At 57.9% G+C, this 26,490-nt stretch overlaps 1 protein-coding gene across 7 annotated transcripts; it reads left to right on the plus strand.

The window, feature by feature from the left end:
* Window positions 1-93: 93 nt before the first annotated feature.
* POU6F1 (POU class 6 homeobox 1) lies at window positions 94-26,166 on the plus strand. 7 transcript variants are annotated; one of them, XM_074929660.1, is made up of 14 exons: window positions 94-115; window positions 720-861; window positions 1,583-1,652; window positions 12,253-12,355; window positions 15,062-15,157; window positions 15,880-16,081; window positions 19,420-19,541; window positions 19,985-20,210; window positions 21,781-22,019; window positions 22,412-22,540; window positions 22,710-22,928; window positions 23,776-23,914; window positions 24,214-24,388; window positions 25,139-26,165. In XM_074929660.1, exons 3-14 carry the CDS (start codon window positions 1,603-1,605, stop codon window positions 25,482-25,484), a joined length of 2,046 nt encoding a protein of 681 aa, XP_074785761.1. In that variant the 5' UTR covers window positions 94-115; window positions 720-861; window positions 1,583-1,602; the 3' UTR covers window positions 25,485-26,165. The 7 variants fall into 7 exon arrangements, with proteins under 7 accessions (XP_074785761.1, XP_074785762.1, XP_074785763.1 ...); XM_074929662.1 differs by lacking the exon at window positions 94-115 and adding an exon at window positions 5,070-5,226 and having other exon boundaries at window positions 467-861; XM_074929661.1 differs by lacking the exon at window positions 720-861 and having other exon boundaries at window positions 95-115.
* The last annotated feature ends 324 nt before the right edge of the window (window positions 26,167-26,490 follow it).

Consider the following 26,490-nt stretch of genomic DNA (forward strand, 5'->3'; position numbering starts at 1 on the left):
GTCATCGCGCTCGGGGGCGGGGCCGCCCGTTCTTAAAGGGGCCGCGGGAGGCTGGGGGTGACGCCGAGCCGGGCCGGGCCGGGGGGGTTGTGGTTGTCCTGGGAGGGAGCCCCAGGTAGAGCCCGAGGGCGCGGGGCTGGGGCTCGTGGGGACGGGCGGGTCTCCAGGGCCCGCGGCAGGGTGAGGGGCGAGTGGGGCCCAGGGCTGAGCTGGGGGGGGGCCTTAGGTGAGGCCTGGGCGGGGCCTGTCGGTCGGCCCCAGGGGTGAAGGGGGGACCCTCAGCAGGGACTAGGGGGGGCCTAGACAGGGCCTGGAGTAGTGGGAGCCCCAGGTAGGCCCGAGGGGTGAGGGGGACCTTAAGCAGCGCCGGGGGGGGGGGTGTCACCAGGTAGGGCCTAGTGTAGTGGTGGGGTCCCCAGGGGTGAGGGGGCTCTAAGTAGGGCTGGGGAGGGGAATGATGAGGGTCTGCAGTGGGTAGAGCTGAGAGGGGGCCCTGTGCAGGGTGTAAGAGGAGGGAGGTGTCCCTGGACAGGGCCTGGGGGGGTGTGGGTGGCCCCATGCAGGCCCCAGCATTGAGGAGGGACCATAAGCAGGGACCAGGGGAAGGGGGTTGCCCTTCCAGGCCCGTAGGTGAGGTGGGGGTCTCCCAGCATGGCCCAGGGGCAGTGTAGAATGCACCAGCCCCCAGCAGGACCCAGCCCAGCTGCCTGTTCTGTCAGGCAAGAGCCTTCCCGGGGCCTGGGACAGCACTGGGGAAACTGGTGGGTGAGGGAGCCCCCAGCTCTCTCCCTGCTTCCTCCTGAACTGCACCCAGCTGAAGAAGCTGCCTCTGAGTTCATGCATAAAAGATCAATGGAAATGGTTGGTAACCTCAAAATGTTGTTAAGCTTAATTAAGCCTTAAGGACTGTGTGAAGCTTCAGCAGGCAGAGCTGCTCGTTAGCACGGTGACTGTGCTGACAGTGGGTGACTGCAGCCCGAGCTCCGGGTTATGTTGGTTCTTCTAAACCGAGTCCTTGTGGTTGTTGTTACAAGCCTTGAGTCCTTCCTGGGGCCCTCCATAGGACCCCATTTTCTGTCTTCCTGAAGCAGGGAGCCCCCAGAGACCCTCCTTTTGGGGGGCAGCATCCTGCCACAGGACCCACTGGCTTTAGTGTGGTCTCCCCCAACACAAATGGGGCACATAAAGAACTGGTTCCTCTCTGAAGTGACTGTGATCTCCCCTTCTTGCCATAAGTGTAGCCAAAACACTGCCAAAAAACCTGAAGATGCAGTTAGGTATGTGCTTATTTTGCCCTCCTTTTCCCCTTCATCCAGCAACAGCGCAGGAGAGACCTCAGTAGATTTATGAAAATAAAACACCTCTTTGATTCAAGCACTTTTTTGCCTTGTATTTAAATTGTATCTGCAAGAGCAGGCAGTCCGCACTCCAAATACCAGTCCTGTTCCACAAAGCTCTGGCAGGTACCTCAGCTTAAAAACATTGTGGGGTTAAAGGGAGGGAGTGAGGTTTTTCATGATAATCTTTAATGAATTTCAGATGAGTTACGGCGCCTAAATGCTGTTATAAAAATCTGTTGCAGGTGTCACCTGCCAAAGATCAATGCTCCAGCAGAACGTGCAGACCCAGGTCTGGAGCTGTGCACAGAGAAGGTACGATAAAATCTAGTAGTTCTGTGTGTAAAGTCTTGTTTAAAAAGATAATGTATATGGATGGCAATGAAAGGACCACAATAAAGATACCCCCTTAAAGTGTGAAATTCCCCCTTTTTTTTTTTTTTTTGTGATTTAGATAAACTTTCAGGTGTTTTGGCCAGAGCTTGAGGGCACAACTCTCTTTCAAGCTCGTTTTCAGGCATCTCAATCAACAATATCATTGTTCTCTTCCCTATTTAAGTGAACTTCTCATGAATAATGTACCGGCTGCCTGATGAATATGCACGTTGGCTGGTGTGCCTGGGAGGGCTTCATCAATAATTCATGCCTAGAAAATGTTCTTCACCTTGCAACTGTACAGGAACTGTAAAAAAAATATTTACCCTTTAAAGTGGGACAGAAGATGGCTTGAAATCTGCCCCCGGAAACATGGAGTGAGGTGGATTGTAATTAAGTGTGGTGAAAGTAAGCAAAGGGAAGAGCAGCTCCAGGAAGGGGAAGGTGATTTCTGAGCGCCTGAGCCCAGATGTCTTCACAAACCCAACCTCCTGAAGCCCCAGAGCTTGCTGGAACTGCTCAGGCTTAAGCCTGTTCAGCAGTTCCTGGCTTCAGACCCTAATTTGTGCCTTTTTCCACTCTCCTGTTACCATTACACCTAAGACTTCTTTGCAAAGTAAGAGTGGAAACGCAGTGTGAGGTAGGAAGGGCAAGGAGAAAGCGTTTCCATCTGGTGGAGCCAGGCTCTTCAGAAGGCACCTGCCTTCAAATCCCTTGGCACTGGTTTTATTTGTGTTTTTATCACTGATTACCTCCTTTAAGGGCCTCTTGGGACTCCCAAGAGGAAAAAAAAAATTCCAGTAAATGTCAAACCCTCTGAAAAATCAGCTCATGAGTTGTCTTGCGCCGTGCGGCCCTGAAATGGAAACCTGGGAGAGTCGTGGCAGTTTCTGGATGCCTGGCTGTGTGCCAGTGGACTTTGCTTCCCACGCTGGACGCTTCTGAAAGGCAAAGGGGGGTCGGTCTGCAAAGAGCCTGGCGCGGCGATAACGCACAAACCAGATAAAAGTGTAAATGGCCGAGTCTGCGTTTTCGGGTGAGCGAAGGGCCCACGCTGAAAGTCCTTATTTACACAACACAGGCTTGTTGAACCCTGATCAGAAGCAGAGCTGGCTGGGATAATACCCCTTGTTTGCTATTTGAAGTGGCAAAAATAAGCAGTAGCAAAAATAAAGGAGTAGTAAAAATTCATCTGGTCCAGTGACCTTAAGAGCAGATACATGTTTGTGAAACTTTACTTGTGGAAGTAATGAGAATCAAGAGGTACTTTGAGGCAGAGAGCACCCTATGGGTGTAACGCTATAATCAATTACATAAAAATAATTATAAGCAGTTGTTAATTACTCGATGATATCTTCCACCTAGGGAAAACGCTCTCCTCCCTTCTCCCACCGCTGAAATCGAGGAGGTTCTGTCCTTGGCTTTGCCAGGACAAATTTCACCCAATGCCACAAAGTGGCCTGAAAAATCCCATGGAAATTTTAGAGCCTGTTTCCAGCCTTAAGGGGAAAAGCAATGCAAAGGCCGGATCTATCCTAGCACCAACAAAACCTGCATTAAACCCCCCAGCAGGCTTTATAAAATCACGTGCTTGAGCTCGGGTTCAGGGAAGTTTGCGAGCAACCAGAGTTGCTTTGCAGCATGGGAGACAAAATAAAGTCCTGGCTCAATTTTCCCTGCACTTTCAGCCATTTAAATTCTTGGAACAGCTGGAATAAGCTGGTTTGTGGCATATATGTTCCTTGCAGGGCGAATCAGATGTGCCAGAAACCTCAGGGTCAGGTGCAAACCCTCCTCTGACCCGCTGCTGCCGGTGATGAGAGCAGCCGAGTCAGCGAAAGAAGCGCCGACAAGAAGCTGCAATATTAATTTGGTCACCTACCAAGAGTTCTCGCCGACAGAGCGAGCTCTGCAACAAAGGACACATTCTTGCAGTCAGCGTTTTGGTTTTGCCAGCAATTCCTGTCAAACAGTTAATTAATTAAAAATCCCCCCCCTCCAAACAAGCTATTTTCCCGAAGAAAAAAAAAAGCTTTTCAGCACTCATAAAATCAATTCCTCTTCAAGAAAAATTAAAAATGCACTGCGCACCCTTTTCCCCATATGCATTATATTAACCAATATGCCAATGTATGTAAATGAGTCTGAAATTCAACTAGATGGAAGTATTTAAATATTCATAATCACAGTACAGCATATGCAAACCAGGCTCTCAGCAGAATTGCGCCGCAGTCTCAAATAACAGCTGTACTCGGGCAAAGATGCTTTAACATATCTAATTCGATTATTAATGAAAATGTGGTCAGCACTGGCTGCCTATTCGTTAATATTCGTGCCTCGGCGTTAGCCTCTGCCAGACATTAAGCACTCGCTTAATTCCTGTTGAATCTGAGCGTAGGCTGCAGCGGTAGGTGCTAATCGGAACTAAATATTATCATATTAAGTTGGTACTAAGAGGCTAGGCTAGTCTAAGTGACGTTAATTCCAGAAACCTTTCTGTGTGCGCAGGAGAGGACGTGGGATGGATTTAGCCTCGGAAGGAACCACACGTGGTATTTGCACTTTTTTAACAGGGATGCCCATTCTGTCCGTGCTAATGTTACGTTCACTCGCGGAAGAGCGCTGTGGGAGCGGGTTGTGAATATCTGATGATGAACTCCAAAAAAAGGTGTGTTATGAGGCAAGGATTTAAATTAGTCCTTTTAGCTTTTTCTGCAGAGAGAGACACGGATGGTGCAGATTTTTCCAGCTGATAGGGATGGGAAAGCAGGAAAAATAATTTGGCTTTATCAAGCCGTGCTTGTTTTTAAGAGCTGTCAGTAACATAGATGTTATGTTGGAGGTTTTGTCCTTTTTTCTCCTTTTTTCCTGCCAGGAGATAAGAAGGAAGTTACAATTTTAAAATGGTAAAAGAAACAGAATGGCAGATAGTAATATACTCTGGTTCCTTTCTTTTTAATGATGCCAAACAAGCTATAATTGGTCCATAAGTTGGCTTGAAAAGCCGCAGAATTGCACCTGCACTTCTAATGAGCTTTGCAATTACAGAAATAGTTTTCTTCCTTCTTTTAATTACATAGTGACAAGGTTAAAGTTGCACCTGAGTTCCCTTTATGGCGCTTATTTCCTCACTCCTTCATCCAATCCACCCAAAAAAAGCCCCTCCGAGCTGGCAGACGAGTCGCGGGGACCAGGACTAACGTGCCTCGCACAAGCCTGTGTGATCACGCCTGGAAATTAAAATTACCAGTAGGACTCGGAGAGCCTCGGCAGCATATTCCCTCTCGGAGACACCCAGAAGCAAATCACGTCCTCGTCTTGTGAACTATTATTGTCTGTTTATTGCTTCACCCCCAGAGCAGCCCTGCAGCCTCCCAGCTTGACGTTCAAACGGCATCGGCGGGGAGCGAGCGCGAGTTGAGGGCAGCCACGAGCGGGGGCAGCCGGCACCGTCCCCGTCACCCTGCGGCGTCCCCCGGGTCCCCGCATCCCCCGGGTCCCCGCTGCGGACAAGGTGGGTGCCAGCAGCTACGTGCACCCTCGTGGGACTCCGCAGGCGCCCCGGGCTCCCGTACGTGTCGGTGAGGGAGCTGTCAGCTCCTCTTTTTTAAAAAACCTCCTTTTCAGAGCGGCTCTGAGCGGGGAGTCCGAAGCTTCCCGGACTTTTTGGAGCCCCAAGGAGGGCAGGAGCCCGTGGCCACGCTGGCCCCCGTGGCCGAGCGGCCGCAGAGGGTCGGAGGCCCCGCGCTGTAGCCGGAGCCGGCGCAGAGCTCAGCTCAGCCTCCTGCACATTATGCCGGGAGGCTGGATCTGCAGCTAATGCTATGCCGGGAAGATGGAGCGTCTTGAATTATTACTGTGGCTTCCCCGGGCGAAGGCAGGCGCTGTTCCCGCCCAGGCCCCTGCCTCCAGCTCCCGCTCTAAAACCCTCAGGAAGGTTTCGAGGGTGGTTTGATTACTCCAAGTAAAGCCCCGAGCGCTGCCAGGCAGTGGCTTCGCTCCGGGGCTCTGTCCCAAGCCGCCGCCCCGCAGGAATGTGGATAACGGGGGGGTTGAAGGGCAACAAATTGAATCCTTTGTGCTGCCCCGGGGTGGTTCACGTTAATGTGATGATTAATGTATTAATTTATGATGATGAAATGCTGTATGAGGGTTTTGATGGGCCGGCTCGGAGCTGGGGTCAGGAGGGCTGCTCCGGGCATGATCCTGGGGGGGTGGTGCAGAGCCGGGGGCTCTCCCCAGCACGCATCCTGGCAAACTGGGGAGACAGCTGCTTGGGGTTTGCAAAGGGTCACCCCAAAGTTGGAGGCGGGGGGGTTAGGTTTTGGGAGAGTCAGGGGGTTAAACGGGCTGGGGTTTGGGGTTGGGAGTGGGAGGCTGGGGGTTTGGGGGCGTCCTGGCACTTCGGGGTCGGGGGGGTGGGTCTGGGATTGGGCACGTTGGGGATTTGGGGGATCTGAGTCTTGTGGGCGTCTGGGATTTGGGGGCTCTGGGTTTTGGAGGGGGACACTGATTTGGGCTCCAGTGTTTGACTTCTGGGAGTTTCTGGGTGTTCCAGATGGGATTGAGGGTGTCTGGGGTTTTGGCTCTGAGCTTGGGGATGTTCTAGGTTTGGGAAGGGGGCTCCCAGTTTTGGGGGGCTCTGGGTTTGGGAGTGCTCTGGATTGGAGATGCTTTGGGTTGGGGGTTCTCCAGGCTGGGGGGTGCTCCTGTTATGGGGCTCCAAGCTGGCAGTGCCTCCAGTGTGGGGGGCTCTGGGCTGAAGTGACTGTGGAGGATCTCCAGGCTTGGCATGCTCTTGCTTTGGGGGGCTCTGAGCTGGGGGGGCTCCAGGTTTGGGAACTTTGGATTTGAGAGACTCTGAGCTGGGGGGTGGCGGGGCTGGGCTTTGTTTTTGGGGAGTCTCGGGCTGCAGACCTCTGACTTTGGGGCTCTCAGGGCTAGAGGGGACTTTATTTTGGGGGCTGGGGGCTGGAGAGGGGATCTTGGAGGTGGAGGGGGCTCTGGCTTTGAGGTTTTCGGGGGGGCTCTGATTTCAGGGTCTGGGAGCTGTGACTTTGAGGTCTGGGGGGGCTCTGGTTTGGGGGTCTCAGGGCTGGGGGCTGGAGAGAGGTTTAGTTTGGGGATCTCGGGGCTGGGGAGCTCTGGTCCGGGGGTCTCGGGGCTGGAGGGGGCTCTGGTTTGGGGGACTTTGGTTCAGATGTCAGGGGGCTAGAGGGGGCTCTGGTTTGGGGGGCTGGGGGCGTGTCTCTGGATTGGGGGGGCTCTGTATTTGGGGTCTGGGGTGGATGTGATCCGGCGGTCTCGGGGCTCAGACTTTGGGGTTTGTGGGGGTGTCTGGTTCAGGGGTCTGGGGGCTCAGCCTCTGGGGTCTGGGGGGGTCTCTGGTCCGGGGGTGGGGGGCCCCGTGCGCCCCCGGCGGCGGCGGGCAGCGCGGCAGCCCCGCGGATGCGGCAAAGGCCTGCGCATAAATTATGTTCATGACGCAGCAGCTAAAAAATCCCCCCGGAGGAGTCCAAAAAAAAAAAAAAAAAACCAAAACCAACAACCCACTCAACCCCACAGAAAAAAAAAAAAAACAACACCTCGCAACCCATCCTCCCCCTCCGCCACCCCCCAAAACCTCTCCCCCCCCAGGAGCCCCCCCCAGGCCGGGGGTCCCGGGGCCGCTCCCCGCCTCCCGCCGCCCCCCTCGCTGCCTCCCTCCCCTTTGTGCCGCCGCCGCCGCCGCTGTGAGATGAATTTTTAATTATTCCCCGGCAGAGGGGAAGGCGCGGAGCAGCGCGGAGCGGTGCGGAGCGGCGCGGATCCCCCCCCCTACCCCCCCTTCCCCGGCACCCCCCCCCCCGCACCCCCCCGGCGAGCGCCCAGCGCGGTGAGTGCGGGGCCGGAGCGGGGCCGGGGCCGGGCGGGGGGCGGCGGGCCCCGCCGCGGTGAATATGCAATGCCGTAATTAGCATAATTTATATATTTATGATAAAGAGTGATGGGGGGGGAAACCGGCGCGGAGGGGAAAACGGCGGAGAGCGGGGTGCAGCGCTTTGGGAAAGGGGGGGGCACCGGGATTTGGGGAGGGGGGATGCGTGGGTTTTGGGGGGGGGGGGGGAGACAAGTCGGTGAGGATTGGGGGGGGGCATCGGGATGGGGGGGCAGTGAGGATTGGAGAGGGGTCAGGTGGGTTTGGGGGGGTGGTAAATTGGGGAGAAGTGGGGACACGCATACGCTAAGAGTGGGGGGGCTGGATTAAAGGATTCTAGGGGAGAACACGGCGAGGTGGGGGTCCCCTGGGGGGACCCCGGAGCTGGGGGTGTCCAGGAAAGGGGGAAAGAGGGGGCTGGTGAGCCCCGGGGCAGGGAAAGGGGGTGACTGCCCTGGGGAGGGCTCGGGGGCCGGGGGGGGGAGTGGGAGAAATTGGGGGCTGTAGGAGACGGGTTTTGGGGTGCAGGAGAGGAGAAACGGGGCTGGGGGGGGTTAGAACGGGAGGAGAGTGTTGGGGTCCTGCCGGGGGAGGGCAGAGGCACCCCCGGGGTGGGAGACGAGGGAGTGGCCCTGCCCTTGGGGTGCGGTGCCGGGGGGGTGCGGGTGCCAGGCAGGGATTTGGGTGCCCAGGAGCTGCAGGGGGGGAGCAGAGCCCCGGGGGGGGGGGGGGGGGAGCTGCTGCAGCTGGAGGGGGTGAATGGAGAGTAGGGCTGGGGGGGTATAAGGTCATTTTGGGGTGCTCTGGCACAGTGTGGGGCAGGGCATGGGGTGCTGCGAGGTTTAGGGGGGCTGTGCACCCCTGCAGGGGGGTCGCTGTCCCGGGGGCAGCTCCCACGGCCACCGTGAGCCCCTTGGTTTGCGTTTGGGGGGGGGGGGGGGGCGGTTGGGACGACACGACACACCTTCCCTGGGTGCTGCAGAGCCCTGATGGCAGAGGAGTGGGGGGGCCTGTACGGGGTACAGTGGATCCTGATCATCTGGGGGGATGAGAAATGCGATGAGGGGGCTGCGTTTGCCTCTTTGCTGGGGGGGGGAGAGGGTCTGCCCCCCCCACTTAAACCCATGCCCAGCACCTGCAGCCATGGCCGTCTCGGGGTCAGGCTTGCTCTTCAGCCGATCAACCCCGCCCTGAAGGGGCGATGAGGGTCAGAGCGCTGCCCCCCACATTGCATTTCATGGGACTGTAGGCTCGGGGGGTGGGGGCTCCTGTGCCCCCCGAACCAGCCCTCTTGTCCCTCTGAGATGTCCTGGACCCCCGAAGTAGCTTCCAGTCCCGGGGTGCTGGCAGGACAGAGAGTGATTGACGCTCCGGGCGCTGTTTTGGGGGGACAGATGGGAGCTCTGAGTGCGCCAGCTTGGGACGTCCAAAATCTGCTCCTGGTTTTGCCACGTTCCTCTGGCCTGACCTTGGGAGGTGAACTTAATCCCCGTCATCTCCTCTTGTCTGTGTGTAGCGGGAATAAAAATACTTCCCTGTCTCTCTGGAGAAAGGAGCAGATTCCTGGGAAGTCACCGTAAGCTGATCGGGCAGCCCAGGGCAGCTGGTGGGACGAGCCAGGCGGGGTTTGTGCTGCGGAGAGGGGGCCGCCGCCGCCCTCGGCACGGCTGTGCAGGCAGGGGGGTTTATTCAGGCTCAGGCTTTTGCCCCCCAAAACCCCGTAGAGGTGGGAAGCAAAGCAAAAGATGAAGAGATTCAACCGAGGCCACGCAGCCCAGCAGTGGCAGAGCGGGATGCAACCCACCACTCTCCTGTTTGTGAGAAACCGCCCCGCGGCCGGGAGAAAAATGTTCCCCTTGAACGGTGTGAAGAGGGTTTTGCAAATAACAGAATTAAACCACCAAACTGCTAGGAAAGCCTGGTCAGCTGGGTTTGGGTTTTCCCCTTTTTTTGAAGCAGGTTTTGTGACCCTCCGCCGGGTATTTCCTTCCCCCCCGGCCGGGAGGCAGACGCTCAGATGAAGTGATTTAAAGCATCACCTGGATTTGGGATCAGGGGGCTGGAGTGAGCGGCGCTTGCACCGGGGCTCATCCCCAGCAGCTTTATGCAGGTTGGGGCCAAATCGCTGCCAACCAGCCTCTCCCCCCCCGGCTCCTGTGCTGCTTGTCCCTCTGCAGCCGGATAACCCAGGCTGGGAAGCACCCGCTGCGCCTTGGCAGCGACATTTTCTCCACTGATACAAACTCCCGAGCGGGCTCCTGCCCCGACGGGCTCCCCGTGGCCGCGCGTCCGGGCACAGCATCACCCCTCGGCTGCTTCATAAACTTTCTGATCCCCCCCGGGTACCTCCACTGCACCTTCTTGCTGGGCTTGGAAGATGAGTTGGGCCGGTAGATGATTTTTCCGTGATTCTCCTTTGGGATTCGGCAGCCCCAGCCCTGGCATGGGGTTTTCCAGGCATGAAGTTGACTCAACACTGTGGATGAGGAACGGTGGGGAGCTGCCATGTCTCCTCCAAAAGCCTCCCAGCGGAAAAAAAAAACCAAACCTCTGTCCTAAAAGTTCACCACCAGCTTTTCCTTACAGCCCCGATGTTGAGGAATTTCACAGCTACTGTAAAACTGCTCAGTGAGGCTCCACATCGCTGCCTGCAGTCCTGTGCCGGGACCCAAAGCCCCACCGTGGTACCACGCCGGGAGGGGTTGGTGAAGGGTCCAAAGAAGAGGGAGAAAAAGCGGTAAAAATTAGATTTACATCGTTTTGCTGCTTGGCAGAATGGGTTTGATTCGGAGGTTGGGGCTGGCTGGTTCGGCTCCTGGTCCACCAGAAGAAAACACCAGGTTTTCTTTTTCCTCTGGGCCCGTGGAGGGTTTGCTCCGGTGCAGGGATGCTCACCAGGACGCGTGACTTTGCTGGAGATGGGTGGGTCTGAGCTCTGCCGGCAGCAACGTGTCGCCTCTCGTCCCCTGCCTCAGTTTCCCCATCAATAAACGCAGTAAAGTCTTCAAAGCAGTAAAGTTTAGAAGGGTAAAAAGGCATTTTGAGAGGGAAGCTGATTGGTGAAGAGGGAAAAAAAAAACCCTTGCAAACTGCTTGGGTGTGCTTGGGTCCAGCTCTCCACCTGCAAATATGCTTTGAAAAATAATTTCCGCTGATGGCATCAGCCTGGATCTTCCCACTCCAAACGTGATGAAGAAAATCACGGAGGCTGGTGAGACGGTGACGAGGGACACTGGGGCTGCGCTTTGCCCTAACGCTTCATTTCCAGGGAGCGGGAGCAGGACCCGGCCCTGTCCCGCTCCGCACCGGTGCCGGGAGGTGTCAGGGTGTCGGGGGCTCTGTGTGCCTCTGCCCCGCTGGGTGCGAGTCCACAGACCCACCTCGGGGCAGGACCCGGGGGCAGCGCCGGCTTCTCGGGCTTGGCCTGAAGCTGGTGTCTGCTTGTGGCGCATTCAGACTCCTCAGCCTGGGACCAGAGTGTCCATCCGAAGGAATTAATCCAGGATAATGACAGCGAGTAATTAGCGAGCTGTAGCCATGTCCAAAATGTCTTCTGCGTGGAGCAGGCTTAATTAACCTCGTAGGGTTTCTCACCTGTGGCAAGTTTGTTCAAACTTGGATTTCCACCCACTTGGGATCCAAGTGGCTACATCTCTGACTCATCAGCGCTTGTAATTAACACGGCAATTATATTCACAGTGAGACTCGGAGCATCTTAAATTATCCTTCCCTTTTCCCCAATCCCCCTTCTTTTTTTTCTTTTTTTTTAAATATTATTATTATTATTATTTTGTGCATTTCATTTCCTTGCCGCCATCTGTTGCGAAATGGCTGTCTTCTTGCTGCGTGCACTTAACACCACCATCTGGACAAATTATTTGTCCCATTAATTGCAAAAAAAAAAAAAAAAAAGTGTGAAGAAACCAAATGAAATGGTACTGCCGACCTGCCGAACGTCTGCCACAGGAGAAGCAGCCCACTCCGAAAGCTGAAGCACGCCGCCAAACTGCATTGAGCCTGACATTATGAAATGTCTGTTTAATCGTCTAGCGCACTAATTGGTCTCTTTGCACGGCACCGAGAAAAAAAAAAAAAAAATCTCTCCTCTTCTCTCCACGTTATTTGAGTCGTCCCCCACGGGGCAGGCCTGAACAGATCGACGCCTCGCACGGAGATAAATACAGTGGTCGGAGCAGGGCTGTTGTACCTTCTGCAGCCTTTTGCCACTCCAGTTGTGCCAGAATAAATCTGTGGTTCTGTGAGAGGCTTTTTGACTTGGGCTGGGATGGGTGGGGGTGGATAACAGTGACGTCTGGCAGGGGCAGCAGCCTTCGCTGCTCCTTATGTCGGCAAACCCCAAGGCTCTGAGAAAAGCCAACACGTGCGTTAAGTTTTGGGTGCCACAAGCTTTAGGGGCAGCTTGCTGCTTCAGCTCGAGTTCCCAAAGCTCCTCGGTGAGGAGCAATAAAGCAGAATTAAGTTGCGAGGATGGGGGTGCTTTTGAGTCGTCCCCCCTCGCCAAGAGCTGGCGCACGGGATCCTGCTGCTCCTCATCGCTTTCGGGGAGCGCAGGAGCAGGCAGAGCTCGGCACAGAGACAGCTCTGGTTTTCCTTTCCCCACAGCCTAAACCCGGAGCACCGCAGCCCAGCGGCCTGCCCCGAGGAGCAGGACACAGCAGCCAGCTCCATCTCCTGCCAGGAGTGTCCGTTCACCCCAGAGCAAACAGTGAGTACCCGGGGCTGCCGCCTCTCCCCGCGCTGCCCTGGAGATCGCTGCAGCCGCCCCACGGGCTTTTGGCTCCGTAGTCCCCGCACAGCAGCCCGGTGCTCCCCATCCACTCCGGGCCCTGCTCTATGGTGGCTCCACAAGTGGTTTTGGGTTTTGGACGTGCCCCGGTTGTGCAGGAGGGGGCTCCCCACAGACCGCACACCCCCCCGGCCACCCCTTCCCTTCCAGCTGCCGTCACTGTGCCCCCACCCACCTGTTTGGGATCCCAGTTTGGACTCAACCACCCGCTCTAGTGAGGACTCCTGTGTGCCAGGCGTAGCGGGGAGCTGGGGAGGGATCCCTGGGGGCAGCCACAGTGCCAGGGAGGTGATGGGGCGACACCAGGAACCTTTCCCACCTCTCCTAGGCTCAGGTGTAGGAAAAAGCTGCCACAACATGCTGGGGGGTTGTTCCTTGTTAGCAGACCCCCCGAGGGCTGCTCTGCTTGTGCCAGGCTCCATCCGGGCCAGCGTGGTCTGGTGGTGCAGAGAGAAGGTGAAGTGATGTATAGCAGCTACCTGGAGCAAGTGGGTCACAGCCCGGGGGGGTGAATTCATTAGGACACAGGGCCAGAGCCCCCCCTGTACCCCCAGCAGCTCTCCCCATTGCCAGCCGCTCTCTAGAGAGGTTCAGAAAGCTCCTCTGGAGCGTTTTCCTGCCCTCGCTGGCTCTTCTTGCAGCAGGACGCTTTGCACCTCTGTCCTGCTGCTCTGCCCGCGCTGCCTGCCCCTTGCAGCCAGCACAGAGAGCCCTTGCTCGGGCTTCCTCGCCGGTCGCCGGGCTGTGGCTGTTGGAGAGCTCATTAACTTTTAATAATGCCAGCTGCCTGCATAAGCCACTCGCTCATCCCTTGCTCTGTTCTCTGTTGCACTAGAATAAATTGTTAATTAAACTGTGCACCGGCATCCCAAGGTGTTTGTCTGCTCTAAAGCTAAGGCCAGGTTTAAAAATTCACAGCAGCGACTGGAGATCAGTCACCGGCTGCTCTAAAAGTCCCCAGTGAGTCTGACAGCGGGGCTGGTTTTGGGTCCTGCAGGAATTTTTGGGTTGAGCCTGGCAGGGCCGAGGAAAGGGGAGAGCTGGGACGAGCGGCTGATGAAGGAAATAGCCCCGTCTGCTCGGACCCCGAGTGTCGCTTCACTGCGGATAATAAATAACAAGCCGTGTGTACAAATGCCAGCCTAAGGGAATTAGATGTGTGGCCCCTGTTGAGTATCAAATGAGAATTTGACTCTTAATTCAATTTAGGCCCCTTTGGATCAACAGGATCTGAATAACTATGTTTACTAATTGCATACAAATGCTGGCTCCGTCTCGGGATACGCTCAGTGGCCTCAGCAGGAGCCTGGTGGCTTCTGAGATGCAGAGAAACGATAAAGGGCTTGTAAAACGGTGCCGGGAGATGTTTCCCGGATCCTGGAAGTGCCTCCTGGGCTGACGTGACAGGCCGATGTATCACAGCGCGCAGAGCAGCAGGGGATGCCCGCACCACACTGGTTTCCCTGGCAGAAGTAAAAACCAATGGATGAAGTGCACTGATTCTAGTTTGGGGCTGAAATTCCCTTTTGGATGAGTTGTGAGCCCTGGGGATGCTCTGCCCGAGCTCTGCCTCCTCCAAGCTTTGCAGAGACTGCTGAGGGCTGAGCAGGCTGGTCCGTGCAGTGGCAGAGTCCCTGGAGGGGCAGGGACAGGATCGGGCCCCGCGCAGAGGCCGGGGGGGGGGGGGGACGACAGACACGGCCCAGCGGTCTGGGACAGCTCGAGCAGGGGGAGCTGGGCACTGGCTGCACCCCCCCAACACCAACATGCCCCCAGGCTCCCCAGCACTTACACAAACAAGGACACCTTTGCACGTGCATCGAGTAATTTTGAATGTCATCCAGGCTGGCTGGTTAAATGCATCCCTGAGACGTTCCTAATAAAAAATTCATAAGCCTCTTATAAAGGCAATTATGCTTCTGCAAGGCAGTGAGGGGACAATACGTGATCAAATGAGTTAATGAAGGGCATTGGAAGAGGAAGAGTTGCCTTCCAACAGGTGTGCTGAGCCCCTTCCCTCCATCACCAGTTTAATGAAGTATCCCCATCAATTTAGGTCCCCTCAGGAAAGAGCAAATGGTCTCTCCTACTCCTGGTAGCAATCATCAGGGCCCTGGGAGAGCTGCGGTGTCATGCAAAGACTCTGGAGACCTGCTCTGGGCTTCAAATAGGAGGCACAGGTGTCTTCACATGATCCATGCCTGTTTTTTGGGGTTTTCCAAGGAGGCTGTAGGGATTGCATCCTCATTTCCAAAAGGAAGAGAAGAGGGGGAACGGCTTGGCCCTTGGAATAACCTTCCCTTGCTCTGCTGCTCCCATCTTTGATGCTCGTGCAGTAAATGACACTACCCCATGGCTGGGACCTCTTTACCAAGAGGCCTGGAGGTGGTGGGAGGTACCTGAGACCCCAAAGCCCACCCTGGGGAGGAGCGTGTGTCCCCACAGCACAGGGCAGCAGGACGTTAACAAGCTCTGTGCTGCTCCAGATCGCAGCCAGGGCCAGCACGGAGCAGGAGGGGTGGTGGGAGAGCCCAGGTTTGCTCCGTGCCCCGGCTCAAGGCAGTGTGTGAGCCCCGAGGCACTGTCTGGGTTGGTGACAGACCCTCCCGTGTCCTGTCCTTGCAGCATGTGGAAGGTCTGAGCCCTCTCCCACTTCGCCGGGACACCATGGACACCGAAGCCGTGCAGCCCCAGGAGGCCTCGCTGACGGTCAACGAGCAGGTACGGGCATCCCAGCTCCATCCCCTTCGCCCCGGGGTGGGGAGTTGGGGCTTGGAGCCCCACTGTGTGCCCCGACATGGGTTGGGAAACCTTCTCCCTCCTGCCCTGTGCTCACCCCATTTGCCCCCACGCTTGGGCACACAGATGTTCAGCCCCATCTGCTGGAGCTTGGCTGCCTCATCTTGGGGTTTTTTACCAACAAAGAGGTGTGAGGTCCTCGTCCCACAGACTCACTGTTCCCAAGAGATCTTTGCTCCTGGGTTTCGTGTCTGCAGCCACAGGAGAGCTGGAGGAGGAGCAGGTGTCTCTGCTCCTCACACTCTGTGTCTCCCTGACATGGAAGAAATCAGATTGTGGTTCGGAGGGTTCACCCGACCCCGAGTCAGAGCCACGGGGCTGTAGATCTGCGCTCGCTCTGCGCTGGGGCCAGCTCTGCCGGGGGGCTGCGGCCACCAGCAGCCGTGTTTTACCTGCCACGTGCTGTGGGGCCACCAGAGCCCAGAAGCTGCTGGTTAACGAAAGCAGCGAGGTGCTGGGGGAGCTGCGATCCCTCCTCAAGGGGATGGGATGGGCTCATCTTGGTTTGTTTTAAGGGTCACCCTAAAACATGTCCTGCGGAGGGGGGGGGAGCCGCTTCACTCCCAGCATGTCCTGGGGGACAGCGCTGTGGGGTTGGGCACCCAGAGATGGGTGATGAAGGACATTTTGGGGCACATTTGCAGGTTATTGTCATGTCCAGCCACGAAACCATCCGAGTGCTGGAGGTCGGCGTGGACACCCCGCTCCCGGCCGAGGAGGACCGGAAAGTTTTGGAGATACCCCCAGGGGAGGTAGCACGGGGCTCCCCGAGAGAGACCGGCCACCCAGGCAGAGAGGACAACAACCCCCCCAGCACCCAGAGCTCCTGCAGCGGGGAGGCGGCCGGTAAGTCACCTCCTGCCCCAGGGCTCGTTCCAGGGCTGCCCAGGTCCCTCCGTCCCTGCGAGCGCAGTTGGGCTCAGGACCCGCTGGGTCGGGGCCCTGCTCTGGAGCATCCCCGTGCCCAGCTGGGTTAGGAGTCAGCAAAATGATTCCTCCTCCAGGAGCTGGTGGGGAAAAGTTTCCTGCATGGAGGATGGCGCTTGAACACGTGCTTAAAGCAGGGAGGACATTTGTCCGTGAGGTGTTTTGCTGGGGAGCTCAGTTTTCCCGCAGCCAGCCTTGGGTTTCCTCTCCCCCTCGCCCCAAGCTGGCTGCGGGTGCATCCCTTCTGGCACAGGAATGCAGCTCTGGAGATAAGCCCTCGGGGAGAGAGATCCCACTTTATTCCTTCCTGCTCTTTGGCCAGCGCTCCTCCCCCAGGTCCATTCCGGATCCGCCTGCAAGCGCCCCTGTCCCATCCCCTCTCCTGCCCCTCTTGTAAACAAAATCAGATTTTTCTCTGGTTGTCACCTCTGTGCCGTATTCAGAGCACGGCCAGATCTCCATGTTTTTGCCAAAAAAAAAGCAGGCAGGATTGTAGCGGGTTTGAGCCCGGTTGATCAGCTGTGAGGGGATGTGGGGTAGGGAAGAACTTTGTAGAGTCGGGCTGAGGGTTGGACTCGATGATCCCGAGGGGCTTTTCCAACCCAAGTGATTCTGTGACTCTGTGATAAGAGGAGGAGGCGAGTGTCTCTGCGTGCTGGGGGATGCTCTGGCCCTGCAGGCTGGGGGGTGTTATAAACTGACTTCTTAAATTTGGCTGAGTCAGAGTTTCCAATTTCTTTATTTAGCAAGCGGCAACAAGCAAAACAGCGCTGGGCGGCCGCGGAGTCTCGTACCCCAACAACAGCCCGCGCCCTCCAGGGCACTCTGTTTCAATCTTATACTACAAAGTATTACATAGTCATTATACACCTATACATATTCATTACTTGAACCCGCCTACTCCCGCTTCGTATGGTAATTAGCTTATCAGTCCCTTACGCTTGGGCAGAAGTTGTTAAAACTACGGTCAGGGGTCTTCAAATCGTGGGGGGTGGTCTTCTGGGAGGAAGGCCGTAGGTCCTCCTCACGGTGTACGTTTCACCTTTGGCTTGGAACGTGATGGTCCTCTGAGTTTGCAGAGTTCTTATCAGTCTAGGCCCAGTAATCTCTTTGCATAATGAGATTCATGGTCGTGAACATCCTCCTGTTTTATTCAATTATGTGCCTGCAACTCTCCACATCTTCTGAGGTACAGATGCTTCCTCTCTTGTTCCCCCCTGCTTCCTGTCACTTTTTTTTTTTTTTACACTATCATGTTAGTTCAATTAAGCATTTGCTGTTAGTATTACACAATGTGCAATAGTTCGTATTACAGTTCGCTGAATTTAATGAACAGACGGTTTACCACCTATTACAGGGGGGAGGAGAGGCACAACCTCGCTGCCCCGTAGCACCGTGTTTGAAATCTGGGAAGTGCTGGGCATTATCTGTGCTCGGGATAGGAGACTTGTAACTCCCCAAAACAAAAACTGAGAGAAAGATAAGGGATGGGGGGGGGGGGCGGAGGCCCTCCCAGCCTTGCTGAGGAATGTCTCAAACACTCGCAAGGACCCTAAAATGAGACTGCAGTCACGGGGTGGATAACGTGGGGTCAGGATAAGGCAGGCTTTGTGCTCGATGAGCTGCTGGAGCTGGCGCTGGCTTATCTCTGGTGTGAGCCGTGTGGGAGGCCAGTCCTGCCTGGAGGGAGCCCTGTGGAGACAGGACGGTTCTGCTCCGGTGCATCTTGTGAAGTTCCAGGGCCATCTGTCCGGTGAACGACCTTCGCCTCATTATCCACCAAATGCATATTAAAGCTGACGCCCCTGCATATGCTAATGAAGATTAACAAGATCCTGCTAGTTGCAACATCCCGTGAAGCGCCTTTACTCCTCCCCGTCCATGGGATACGTAGGGATGGGGGTTGCCCCGGGGGAGGGACCCAAGGAAGGGGTATAAATATAAATGGAGGAGGGGGAGGATAACAGCAGGCAGAAGGCGGATGCATCCTTGAACCCTCGTTGGCGGGGACCAACGCGGGAACCCGGAGCGGTGATCTCGATCAATATTCCCATCTCTCTCTCTCTTCTTCTCTTTTCCCCCCTTTCCGTGTTATCATTAGGTCACACAAGGCATAATTTGTTATATGCTTAGTCAATTATCGTGTATCCAGTTAACACACCGTGGGAAATTAATAAATGTTCATGTAAGGACTTTGAGACTTACCTCACCGTTGTCCACTCCGCTGGGGAGTCTAAGTCACTGTTCTCCCTCTTCTGAGCGGGACGTGACACTTGGGTTTGGTAGGAAATTTTTTTTTAAAAAGTCTTTTTTAAATCTTGCAGACCTGTAGTTATTTCTGGGCAAGGAACCAAACCCAAGAAATGCCTGGCTCTCAGCTGAGAAAAGTATTTATTTGGTAAAACTTTTTTTTTTTTTCTGCCAAAGGAAAAGGCAGGAAAAGGGTGTTTTTCTTTTTACAAAAATAGAAGAGGATTAAGTGGATTTTATACACAAGAGTTGCCATTATTAGAAGTTGAGCAGAATAAATACAAGATGTTGCTCAAAAAACAAGTAGGTCTTTTGCAAGTAATAAATATGGATTAGGAGCAAGGTTTCCTCTTGCTCGGATGTTCGTGATAACTAAGAAATATGAATATTTTGGGTGAATTTGGGCGGAGGTTTGAAAGAGGGGGACAGCCCCTCTGCTGGGCGCTGGCCGGGCGATCTTGGTCCCTTCCCTTTCCAGCTCCTCCTTCCCGGGTGAACGGTTCAGGGGCTGACACCACTTTAATTGCTGCTAATTTTGGAGCCGGCAGCTGGTGGAGGAAAATATCTCCTGCTAGATCTGACAGCCCGAGAGAGGCACACAAAGCCCCGCAAACCACTTCCACACGGCCGCGCCCTTTTATCCCCTTAACCCCCCTATTTCGCACACTTATTCCTCCCCAAATCGCCCAAACTTCTCCCTTCTCCCTCCTCCGCCTCCTCGCCAAAACGTCCCGTGAGAAGCCCCAAATGCTCTTCCTCGGCACCCCGTAAGCTGGGCAGTGAGCCCACCCGGGGGGACCCGCCTGCTCCAGAGGATGCCCCACGCTGGGTTCCACACCGGCTCCGTGGGGCTGCAGCTGCCCCGGGACACCCGTGGGGGGATGTTCATTCCCCGGGTGTGCACAATTTGGGTGCCCCCCGCCCTCACCCCCATCCTTTGCGCAGACGCGCTGCTATCGCTCAACCAGCAGCATCTTTCCAACCCGTCTCCTCTTGCCCTTCTCCAGGCAAAGCCAAAGCAGCGGCCGGAGCGTCCCCCGGCACCGTTCCCTCCGTCGGCACCTTCAGCCACGCCACGAGCCAGCAGCCGCAGATGTTGGCCCCGCTGGCCCTGCAGGCCACCCCGCAGGTAACTACCCCGCAGGCGCGGAGCGGGGCGGGAGAGGGCCGGGGCGGCGTCGGGAAGGGGGGGGACAAGGTGGGGACCCCCGGGGAGGCGTCCGCTTGCTGTGGGCGAACCCCGAGGGCGGAGGCGGCGGCTGGTGGCGCGGGGTGTAGGACCTACGCCCCGAACCAAGGCGGTCGCCCTCTGCTTGGCACCCTCGCCCGGGGCCTTGCGCTGCCGAGGTGCTGCCAGAGACGCGTCGCGGCGGTTTGCGGAGGGGGGGGGATCCCCGTCTCCCCACGGAGAGGGGGCTCCGCGGAGCTGGGAACCCAGCTGCTGAGAGGGGAGGGACCCCGGGCCGCCCGCCCGCCGGGTCTGGGCGCCCTTTACAAAGACTTATGCTCCGCTGATGCTGTCTGCAGTGGCGTTGATTTTTGTTCTTTTTTAAATCTTGTTTACTTTTGCAGGTCTTGACTCAGGAAAACTTAGCAACAGTTGTGACAGGAGTAATGGTTCCAGCAGGGACAGTTACTCAACCTCTTCTTATCCCCATCAGTATTGCAGGTCAAGTGGCAGGTCAGCAGGGGCTGGCTGTGTGGACATTTCCTACAGCAACGGTCGCTGCCCTTCCCGGACTGACGGCTGCTTCTCCTACAGGGGGAATTTTCAAACCACCTATAGCCAATCTGCAAGGTAACCCGTGCTCTGCTGCTTTGTAGCCTCCTTAATTCATCCTCCCCCAGCTTGTGCCGAACCCAGACCGTCCTCTCCAGGAGGGATCTGAAACGAGGTTTTAAGTTTGTGGCTCCCCGCGTACAAAAGGTGCCAGGAGCATGGGAGGAAGGCAGGGGAGGATGAGGATGGTGACGGGGAGGAAGGCAGGGGAGGATGAGGATGGTGACGGGGAGGAAGGCAGGGGAGGATGAGGATGGTGACAGGGAGGAAGGCAGGGGAGGATGAGGATGGTGACAGGGAGGAAGGCAGGACAGGATGAGGATGGTGATGGAGAGGAAGGCAGGGGAGGATGAGGATGGTGACAGGGAGGAAGGCAGGACAGGATGAGGATGGTGATGGAGAGGAAGGCAGGGGAGGATGAGGATGGTGACGGGGAGGAAGGCAAGGCAGGATGAGGATGGTGACAGGGAGGAAGGCAGGGGAGGATGAGGATGGTGATGGAGAGGAAGGCAGGGGAGGATGAGGATGGTGACGGGGAGGAAGGCAGGGGAGGATGAGGATGGTGACGGGGAGGAAGGCAAGGCAGGATGAGGATGGTGACAGGGAGGAAGGCAGGGGAGGATGAGGATGGTGACAGGGAGGAAGGCAGGACAGGATGAGGATGGTGATGGAGAGGAAGGCAGGGGAGGATGAGGATGGTGACAGGGAGGAAGGCAGGACAGGATGAGGATGGTGATGGAGAGGAAGGCAGGGGAGGAAGGCAGGGGAGGATGAGGATGGTGACGGGGAGGAAGGCAGGGGAGGATGAGGATGGTGACAGGGAGGAAGGCAGGGGAGGATGAGGATGGTGACAGGGAGGAAGGCAGGACAGGATGAGGATGGTGATGGAGAGGAAGGCAGGGGAGGATGAGGATGGTGACGGGGAGGAAGGCAGGACAGGATGAGGATGGTGATGGGGAGGAAGGCAGGGGAGGAAGGCAGGGGAGGATGAGGATGGTGACGGGGAGGAAGGCAAGGCAGGATGAGGATGGTGACGGGGAGGAAGGCAGGGGAGGATGAGGATGGTGACGGGGAGGAAGGCAGGGGAGGTTGTGAGTCCAGGTTAGATTTGGGGCTCGAGGTGCAGCACCCCGTTGCTGTGGGTTTGGTTCTGCCTGTGGGCGGGAGAGCAGGGCGGGGGGGATCCGTGCCCCTCTGGCCATGCCCGGGGCAGGGCTTGTGCCCCCCCAGTAAGAGGGAATCAGCTCCCGCAGGGGAAGGGGCCTGTCCCGAGTCACAGACGGGGGAGATGGGGGGACCCGGAGGTGCCCCTCACCCTCCACACCGGCACAGCACCCGCTGGGGGTCAGACCCCGCACCCAGCCGGGCAGGATGAGTCCTGCTGTAGCAGGGGGGGCTCGGCCCTGCCCATTACACAGGAGCTGGGGGCACCTTTCGCTGCCATAAATCGAGCGTGTGGGGATGAATCACGGGGTGACTGGGTTCCCTTTGGGAGGGGACAGCGAGCAGTGGGGGGGACACCGAGCTCAGCATCTCCCCGGCGGCCCTGGCTCCCCCTCGCCTCACACTCTTTCTCTTTGCTTCGCAGCTGCCGCCGTGCTGAACACAACCACCATCCAAGCGCCGGTGCAGCCTGCCCAGCCCCTGCCGGCTGCGGTCCAGCCCCGGCCCCCCCTCCAGCCCCCCGGCGTGTTCCCCGCCGCGCCCGGCCAGCCCCCCATCCTGCCACAGCCCGCCGCAGCGCCCACGCCGCCCGTGGCCAAGCCCTTAGAGACGCAGACTCAGATCACCATCCAGCCCGCCGGATTTGCCTTTAACCCTGGCATAGTAAGGAGCCTGGCAGCCCGCAGCGTGGAGCCGGGGCGAGTTTGGCACCCGCTGCCCTTTACCTGGTGCCTTCCGGGGCCACGTGGAGCCGCGAGAGTTTGTGTCTCCCCGGGGACAACACGCTGCGGTTCAGCCATCGCCTCCCAGGGGATCCTGCGGGATCCAGCCTCGGTTTCCCCGTCCCCGGGGATCGACGAGAGGCAGAGAGGGCGGCTCTGCTTTAGGCCAGACCTAAGGATGGATTTAAGGACGTCAAGGAACTGCAGCCCGTCACGGCGGCGAGGCAGGACTCGCGCTGCCACGGGGAAGGGGGCGGCCGGCCGCGTGCGGGGGGACGTGGCGGCCCGGGGTGCCCCCCACGTGTCTGACCCCCGGCTCTCGGTTCTCCGCAGATCAGCGCGGCGTCTCTCGGGGGCCAAACCCAGCTCCTGGGCTCCTTGGCAGCCGCCCCCGTGATCGCAAACACCATCTCCAGCGTGCAGGGCATCACGGGCCAGATCCTGACCAACGCCCAGGGCCAGGTACCGCTGGGGAGGGCCCTGCCCCCCACACACCCCCACCGCCCGCCCGCCCCGGGGCTGTTTCTCCTGGGGACGGATGGGACAAACAGCCAGCGTGTCCCCCGCGCCCCGGGGAAGGGCATTTGCAGGGTGCGACCCCCCCAGCCCCGGCTCTGCTCCCTTCGCCCAGGTGATCGGGACGCTGCCGTGGGTGGTGAACCCCCCCGGGATGGCGGCAGCCAGCCCCGCCCCGGCCGCTCTGCCGGCCCCCAACCTGCAGGTACAGACGGTGACGCCGCAGCTGCTGCTCAATGCCCAGGGCCAGGTCATCGCCACGCTGGCCGGCAGCGCCATCCAGGCGGCCACCATCAAGAAAACCGGCACCCCCGAGCCCCCCGCCAAGAACGAGGTGAGCGACGGCCACGGGTCTGATGGCCATGGGGCCAGAGGGCTACCAGCGTCCCCAGCTGCATGCCCTGGGAGCACGTGGGCATCTCTGGGACACGGCTGCGTGGCTTCGGGACCCGGCCACGTTACTCTGGGAGCGTGTGAGCACCCTTGGGACCCAGACACCTGGTTTTGGGACCTGGCGATGGTGCTTTGGGAGCCCAGAGCGTCTTTGGGACCCAGACCCGTGGCTCTTGGACTCAGCCGTGGTGCTTTGGGAACCTTGAGCATCTTTGGGACCCAGGCACGTGGTTTTGGGACCCAACTGTTGCTTTGGGAGCACATGAGTGGCCTCGGGACCCAGCCACGTTGCTTTGGGAGCCCTGAGCATCTTTGCGATGTGGCCGTGTGGCTTTGGGACCTGGCCACGTTGCTCTGGAAGCACGAGAGCATCTTTGGGACCCAGCTGGATTGATTTGGGACCCAACCACGTTGCTTTGGAACCTCCTGAGCATCTTCAGGACGGGTCCCATCCTGCCCCATGGGGCATCCCACTCTCTCTGCCCACCAGATTTCCCAGCTGGGATGGGACGTGACCAGCCTTGGCATAGGCAGAGGTTCTGGTTGTCCCCAAACCCACGTGGTGGGACACCCCAAACCCAATACAGAATTGTCCTGGCCCCGTTCCCAGGACAGAGCTGGGTGGTTTCCAGTGCCACCTCTCTGTCCCAGCTTCTCCCCTCCACTGTCAGCAAAAGCAACACAGCGGCCGCGCGGATGGAGCTGGTGGGCAGGGAGCAGCGCGGCCACTGGTGCTGGGAGAGGGGGACCCCCTGCTCTGGGGGTGCTGACCCTCCCCTCTGCCCCAGGTCCAGCCCATCCAGCCGGCCCCAGCTCTCTCCCAGCCGGCCGTGGTGGTGGCAAACCCGGCGCCGGCAGCGAAGGCTTCCTCCACCCCCGTCCCCATCACCTGCTCGGAGACCCCCACCGTCAGCCAGCTGGTCTCCAGTGAGTCACAGTGGGGGATACTGGGGGGACAGTGGGGACTGGGATCCCCTGGGAAGAGGGATACTGGGGTCTGGGTTCCCATGGGATGGGGAGAGGGTGCGCGGGATACCAGGGTGGAGATTGGGAGCTGCTGGGAACTCAGATCCCCTGGGATGGGGAGAGGATTGCATCCTTGGCCCTTGGGGGTGACTGCTGGCACCCCCAGACTTTGTTACGGAGCCTCACGAAGGGGGTGCTACTGGGGGGGGAGATGGCTCCAAGGCCGCGTCACGGCAGCCCCCACGTCCCTCCACCGGCAGAGCCCCCGGCCCCCAACAGCAGCGCGGAGGAGGATGGGATTAACCTGGAGGAGATCCGGGAATTTGCCAAGAACTTCAAGATCCGCCGCTTGTCCCTCGGGCTGACCCAGACGCAGGTGGGACAGGCCCTAACGGCCACCGAGGGACCCGCCTACAGCCAGTCGGCCATTTGCAGGTACGGGGGGCCGAGGGCTGCGTCCGCGGGGGCAAACCGGGGAAGGGGGGAGAATCGGAGAAAGGGAGTAAAGTTGGAGAAAAGAGGGAAAATTAAGGGAAAGGAGGAAAAATAGAGAAGGGGAGGAGAATTGGAGAAAGGGAGGAAAATTGGAGGAAAGGAAGTCAGAGAGAAGAAGCAAAATGGGAGAGAAGGAGGAAAATTGGAGGAAAGGAGGAAAATTAGACAAAAGGAAAATGGGAGAAAGGGAGGAAAATGGGAGAAAAGATGGAAAAGTAGAGGGAAAATAGGGAAAGGGAGGAAAGTTAGATAAAAGGAAAAATGGATAAAAGGAAGAAAATGGATAAAAGGAGGAAAAAAGGTAAAAGGAGGGAAAAAAGGGTAAAAGGAAAATTGGAGAGGAGGGGTAATGGGCGAAAAAAAGGAGAAAAGGAGAACTAGAGAACAGGAGGAAAATGGAGGAAAATTAAAGAGGAAAACTGGAGAAAGGGAGATTTGGAGAGAAGGAGGAAAATTGGAGAAAAGTAGAAAAACTGGAGAAGGGGAAAATTAGGGAAAGGGAGAAAAATGGAAGGAAAGGAGGAAAATGGGAGAAAAGGAGGGTGGGTGGGGTCCCTGCCCACATCCCTCCCTGCCGTGGTCTCACCTGCCGAAGGCAGCGGCGCCCCGGCTCTGTCCCAGTGTCGTTGCCCCCCCGCGTCCCCCCCCGCCCTCGCCGTGTCCATGAGGGTTTCTGGGTGCCTGCTGCAGGTTCGAGAAGCTGGACATCACCCCCAAGAGCGCCCAGAAGCTGAAACCGGTGCTGGAGAAGTGGTTGAGCGAAGCCGAGCTCCGTAACCAAGAGGGGCAACAAAACCTGATGGAATTTGTCGGGGGGGAACCGTCTAAAAAACGGAAGCGCCGAACGTCCTTCACCCCGCAGGCCATCGAGGCTCTCAACGCCTACTTCGAGAAGAACGCCCTGCCCACGGGCCAGGAGATCACCGAGATCGCCAAGGAGCTCAACTACGACCGCGAAGTCGTCCGCGTCTGGTTCTGCAACCGCCGGCAGACCCTCAAAAACACCAGTAAACTCAACGTCTTTCAGATCCCCTAAACTGGGGGGGGGACGGGGACGTCCTCGCCCTCCACCCGCCCCACCCCGGCCTCCTGCCATCAGCACTTTTGCCACCATCTTCGTCCCCCAGCCCTGCGGTTGGGGGATGGGGTCTCCACACCCCACACTCCCCCCCCCCCCCCACCGCGCCCGTAGGTGTGTCCGTGTGTCTGTCCCCCCCGCTCTTCCCTCCCCATCACACATGACCGAAGTGTCTTCGTGCCGGGTGTCACACCTGCCTCCTCCTGCCTGTAACGTGCGTGGTGATGGACCCCCCCTGCCTGCACGCACCGCCTCTCCCGCCCCCCCAGGTGTCGTACTCCCCCCCCCCGCACCCCGAAAAAAATGAGTGATTTTCATTTTTTGGCCGTTTTCCCGTGTTTCTGAGGTAGCATCACGGCTCACTGGGGTGAGCCCCAATTTAATTTCACCCCCCCTTTGATTTTGGCAGTCCCCCACCTCATGTGAACCCCCCCACCGTGGGGCTATCGCCGTGGGGTGGGGGTTCACCTCTCCCGAGAGGGGGTTGGGGGGGCACGAACCCCATAACGGAGGCAGCACCCCCTCCCTGCCTCCCCCCACGCCGAGCCCGGGGGCCAGGCGGGTTGGGGGGCTACATTGCTCCCCACCCTGTGACCCGGGGAGCGATGGGAAGAGGTGACGGTGGGAGGGGGGGGGGAAGGGGGGGGTTGGGGGGGGGACGCCGTGTTGCCCCACTGGGGACACGGCAGACTGATGCACTTGATGTAGTGGTGTGAAATAAACAGTATTTTTCTTTTTTCTTTTCCTTTCCCCTTTTTTTCTGCGGGGGGGGGGGGGGGGGCCCTACTCACCCTCCCCGGTCCCAAACCCTGGGGGGTGTGGAGGGAGGGGGCTGCCCTGGCTCCCCACACCACCAGTGCCCGGGGTTTCGGAGAAGCGGCTCCGAGGATGGAGCTGGGCCGGCAACATTCCCCCCGTCCCCGCTGCAGCCCCGGGAGGGAGAAAAACCCCGCCCCGGGCCGCT

The sequence above is a fragment of the Athene noctua genome, chromosome 30 (genome assembly GCF_965140245.1).
Source record: "Athene noctua chromosome 30, bAthNoc1.hap1.1, whole genome shotgun sequence".
In the NCBI taxonomy this organism is placed as follows: domain Eukaryota; kingdom Metazoa; phylum Chordata; class Aves; order Strigiformes; family Strigidae; genus Athene; species Athene noctua.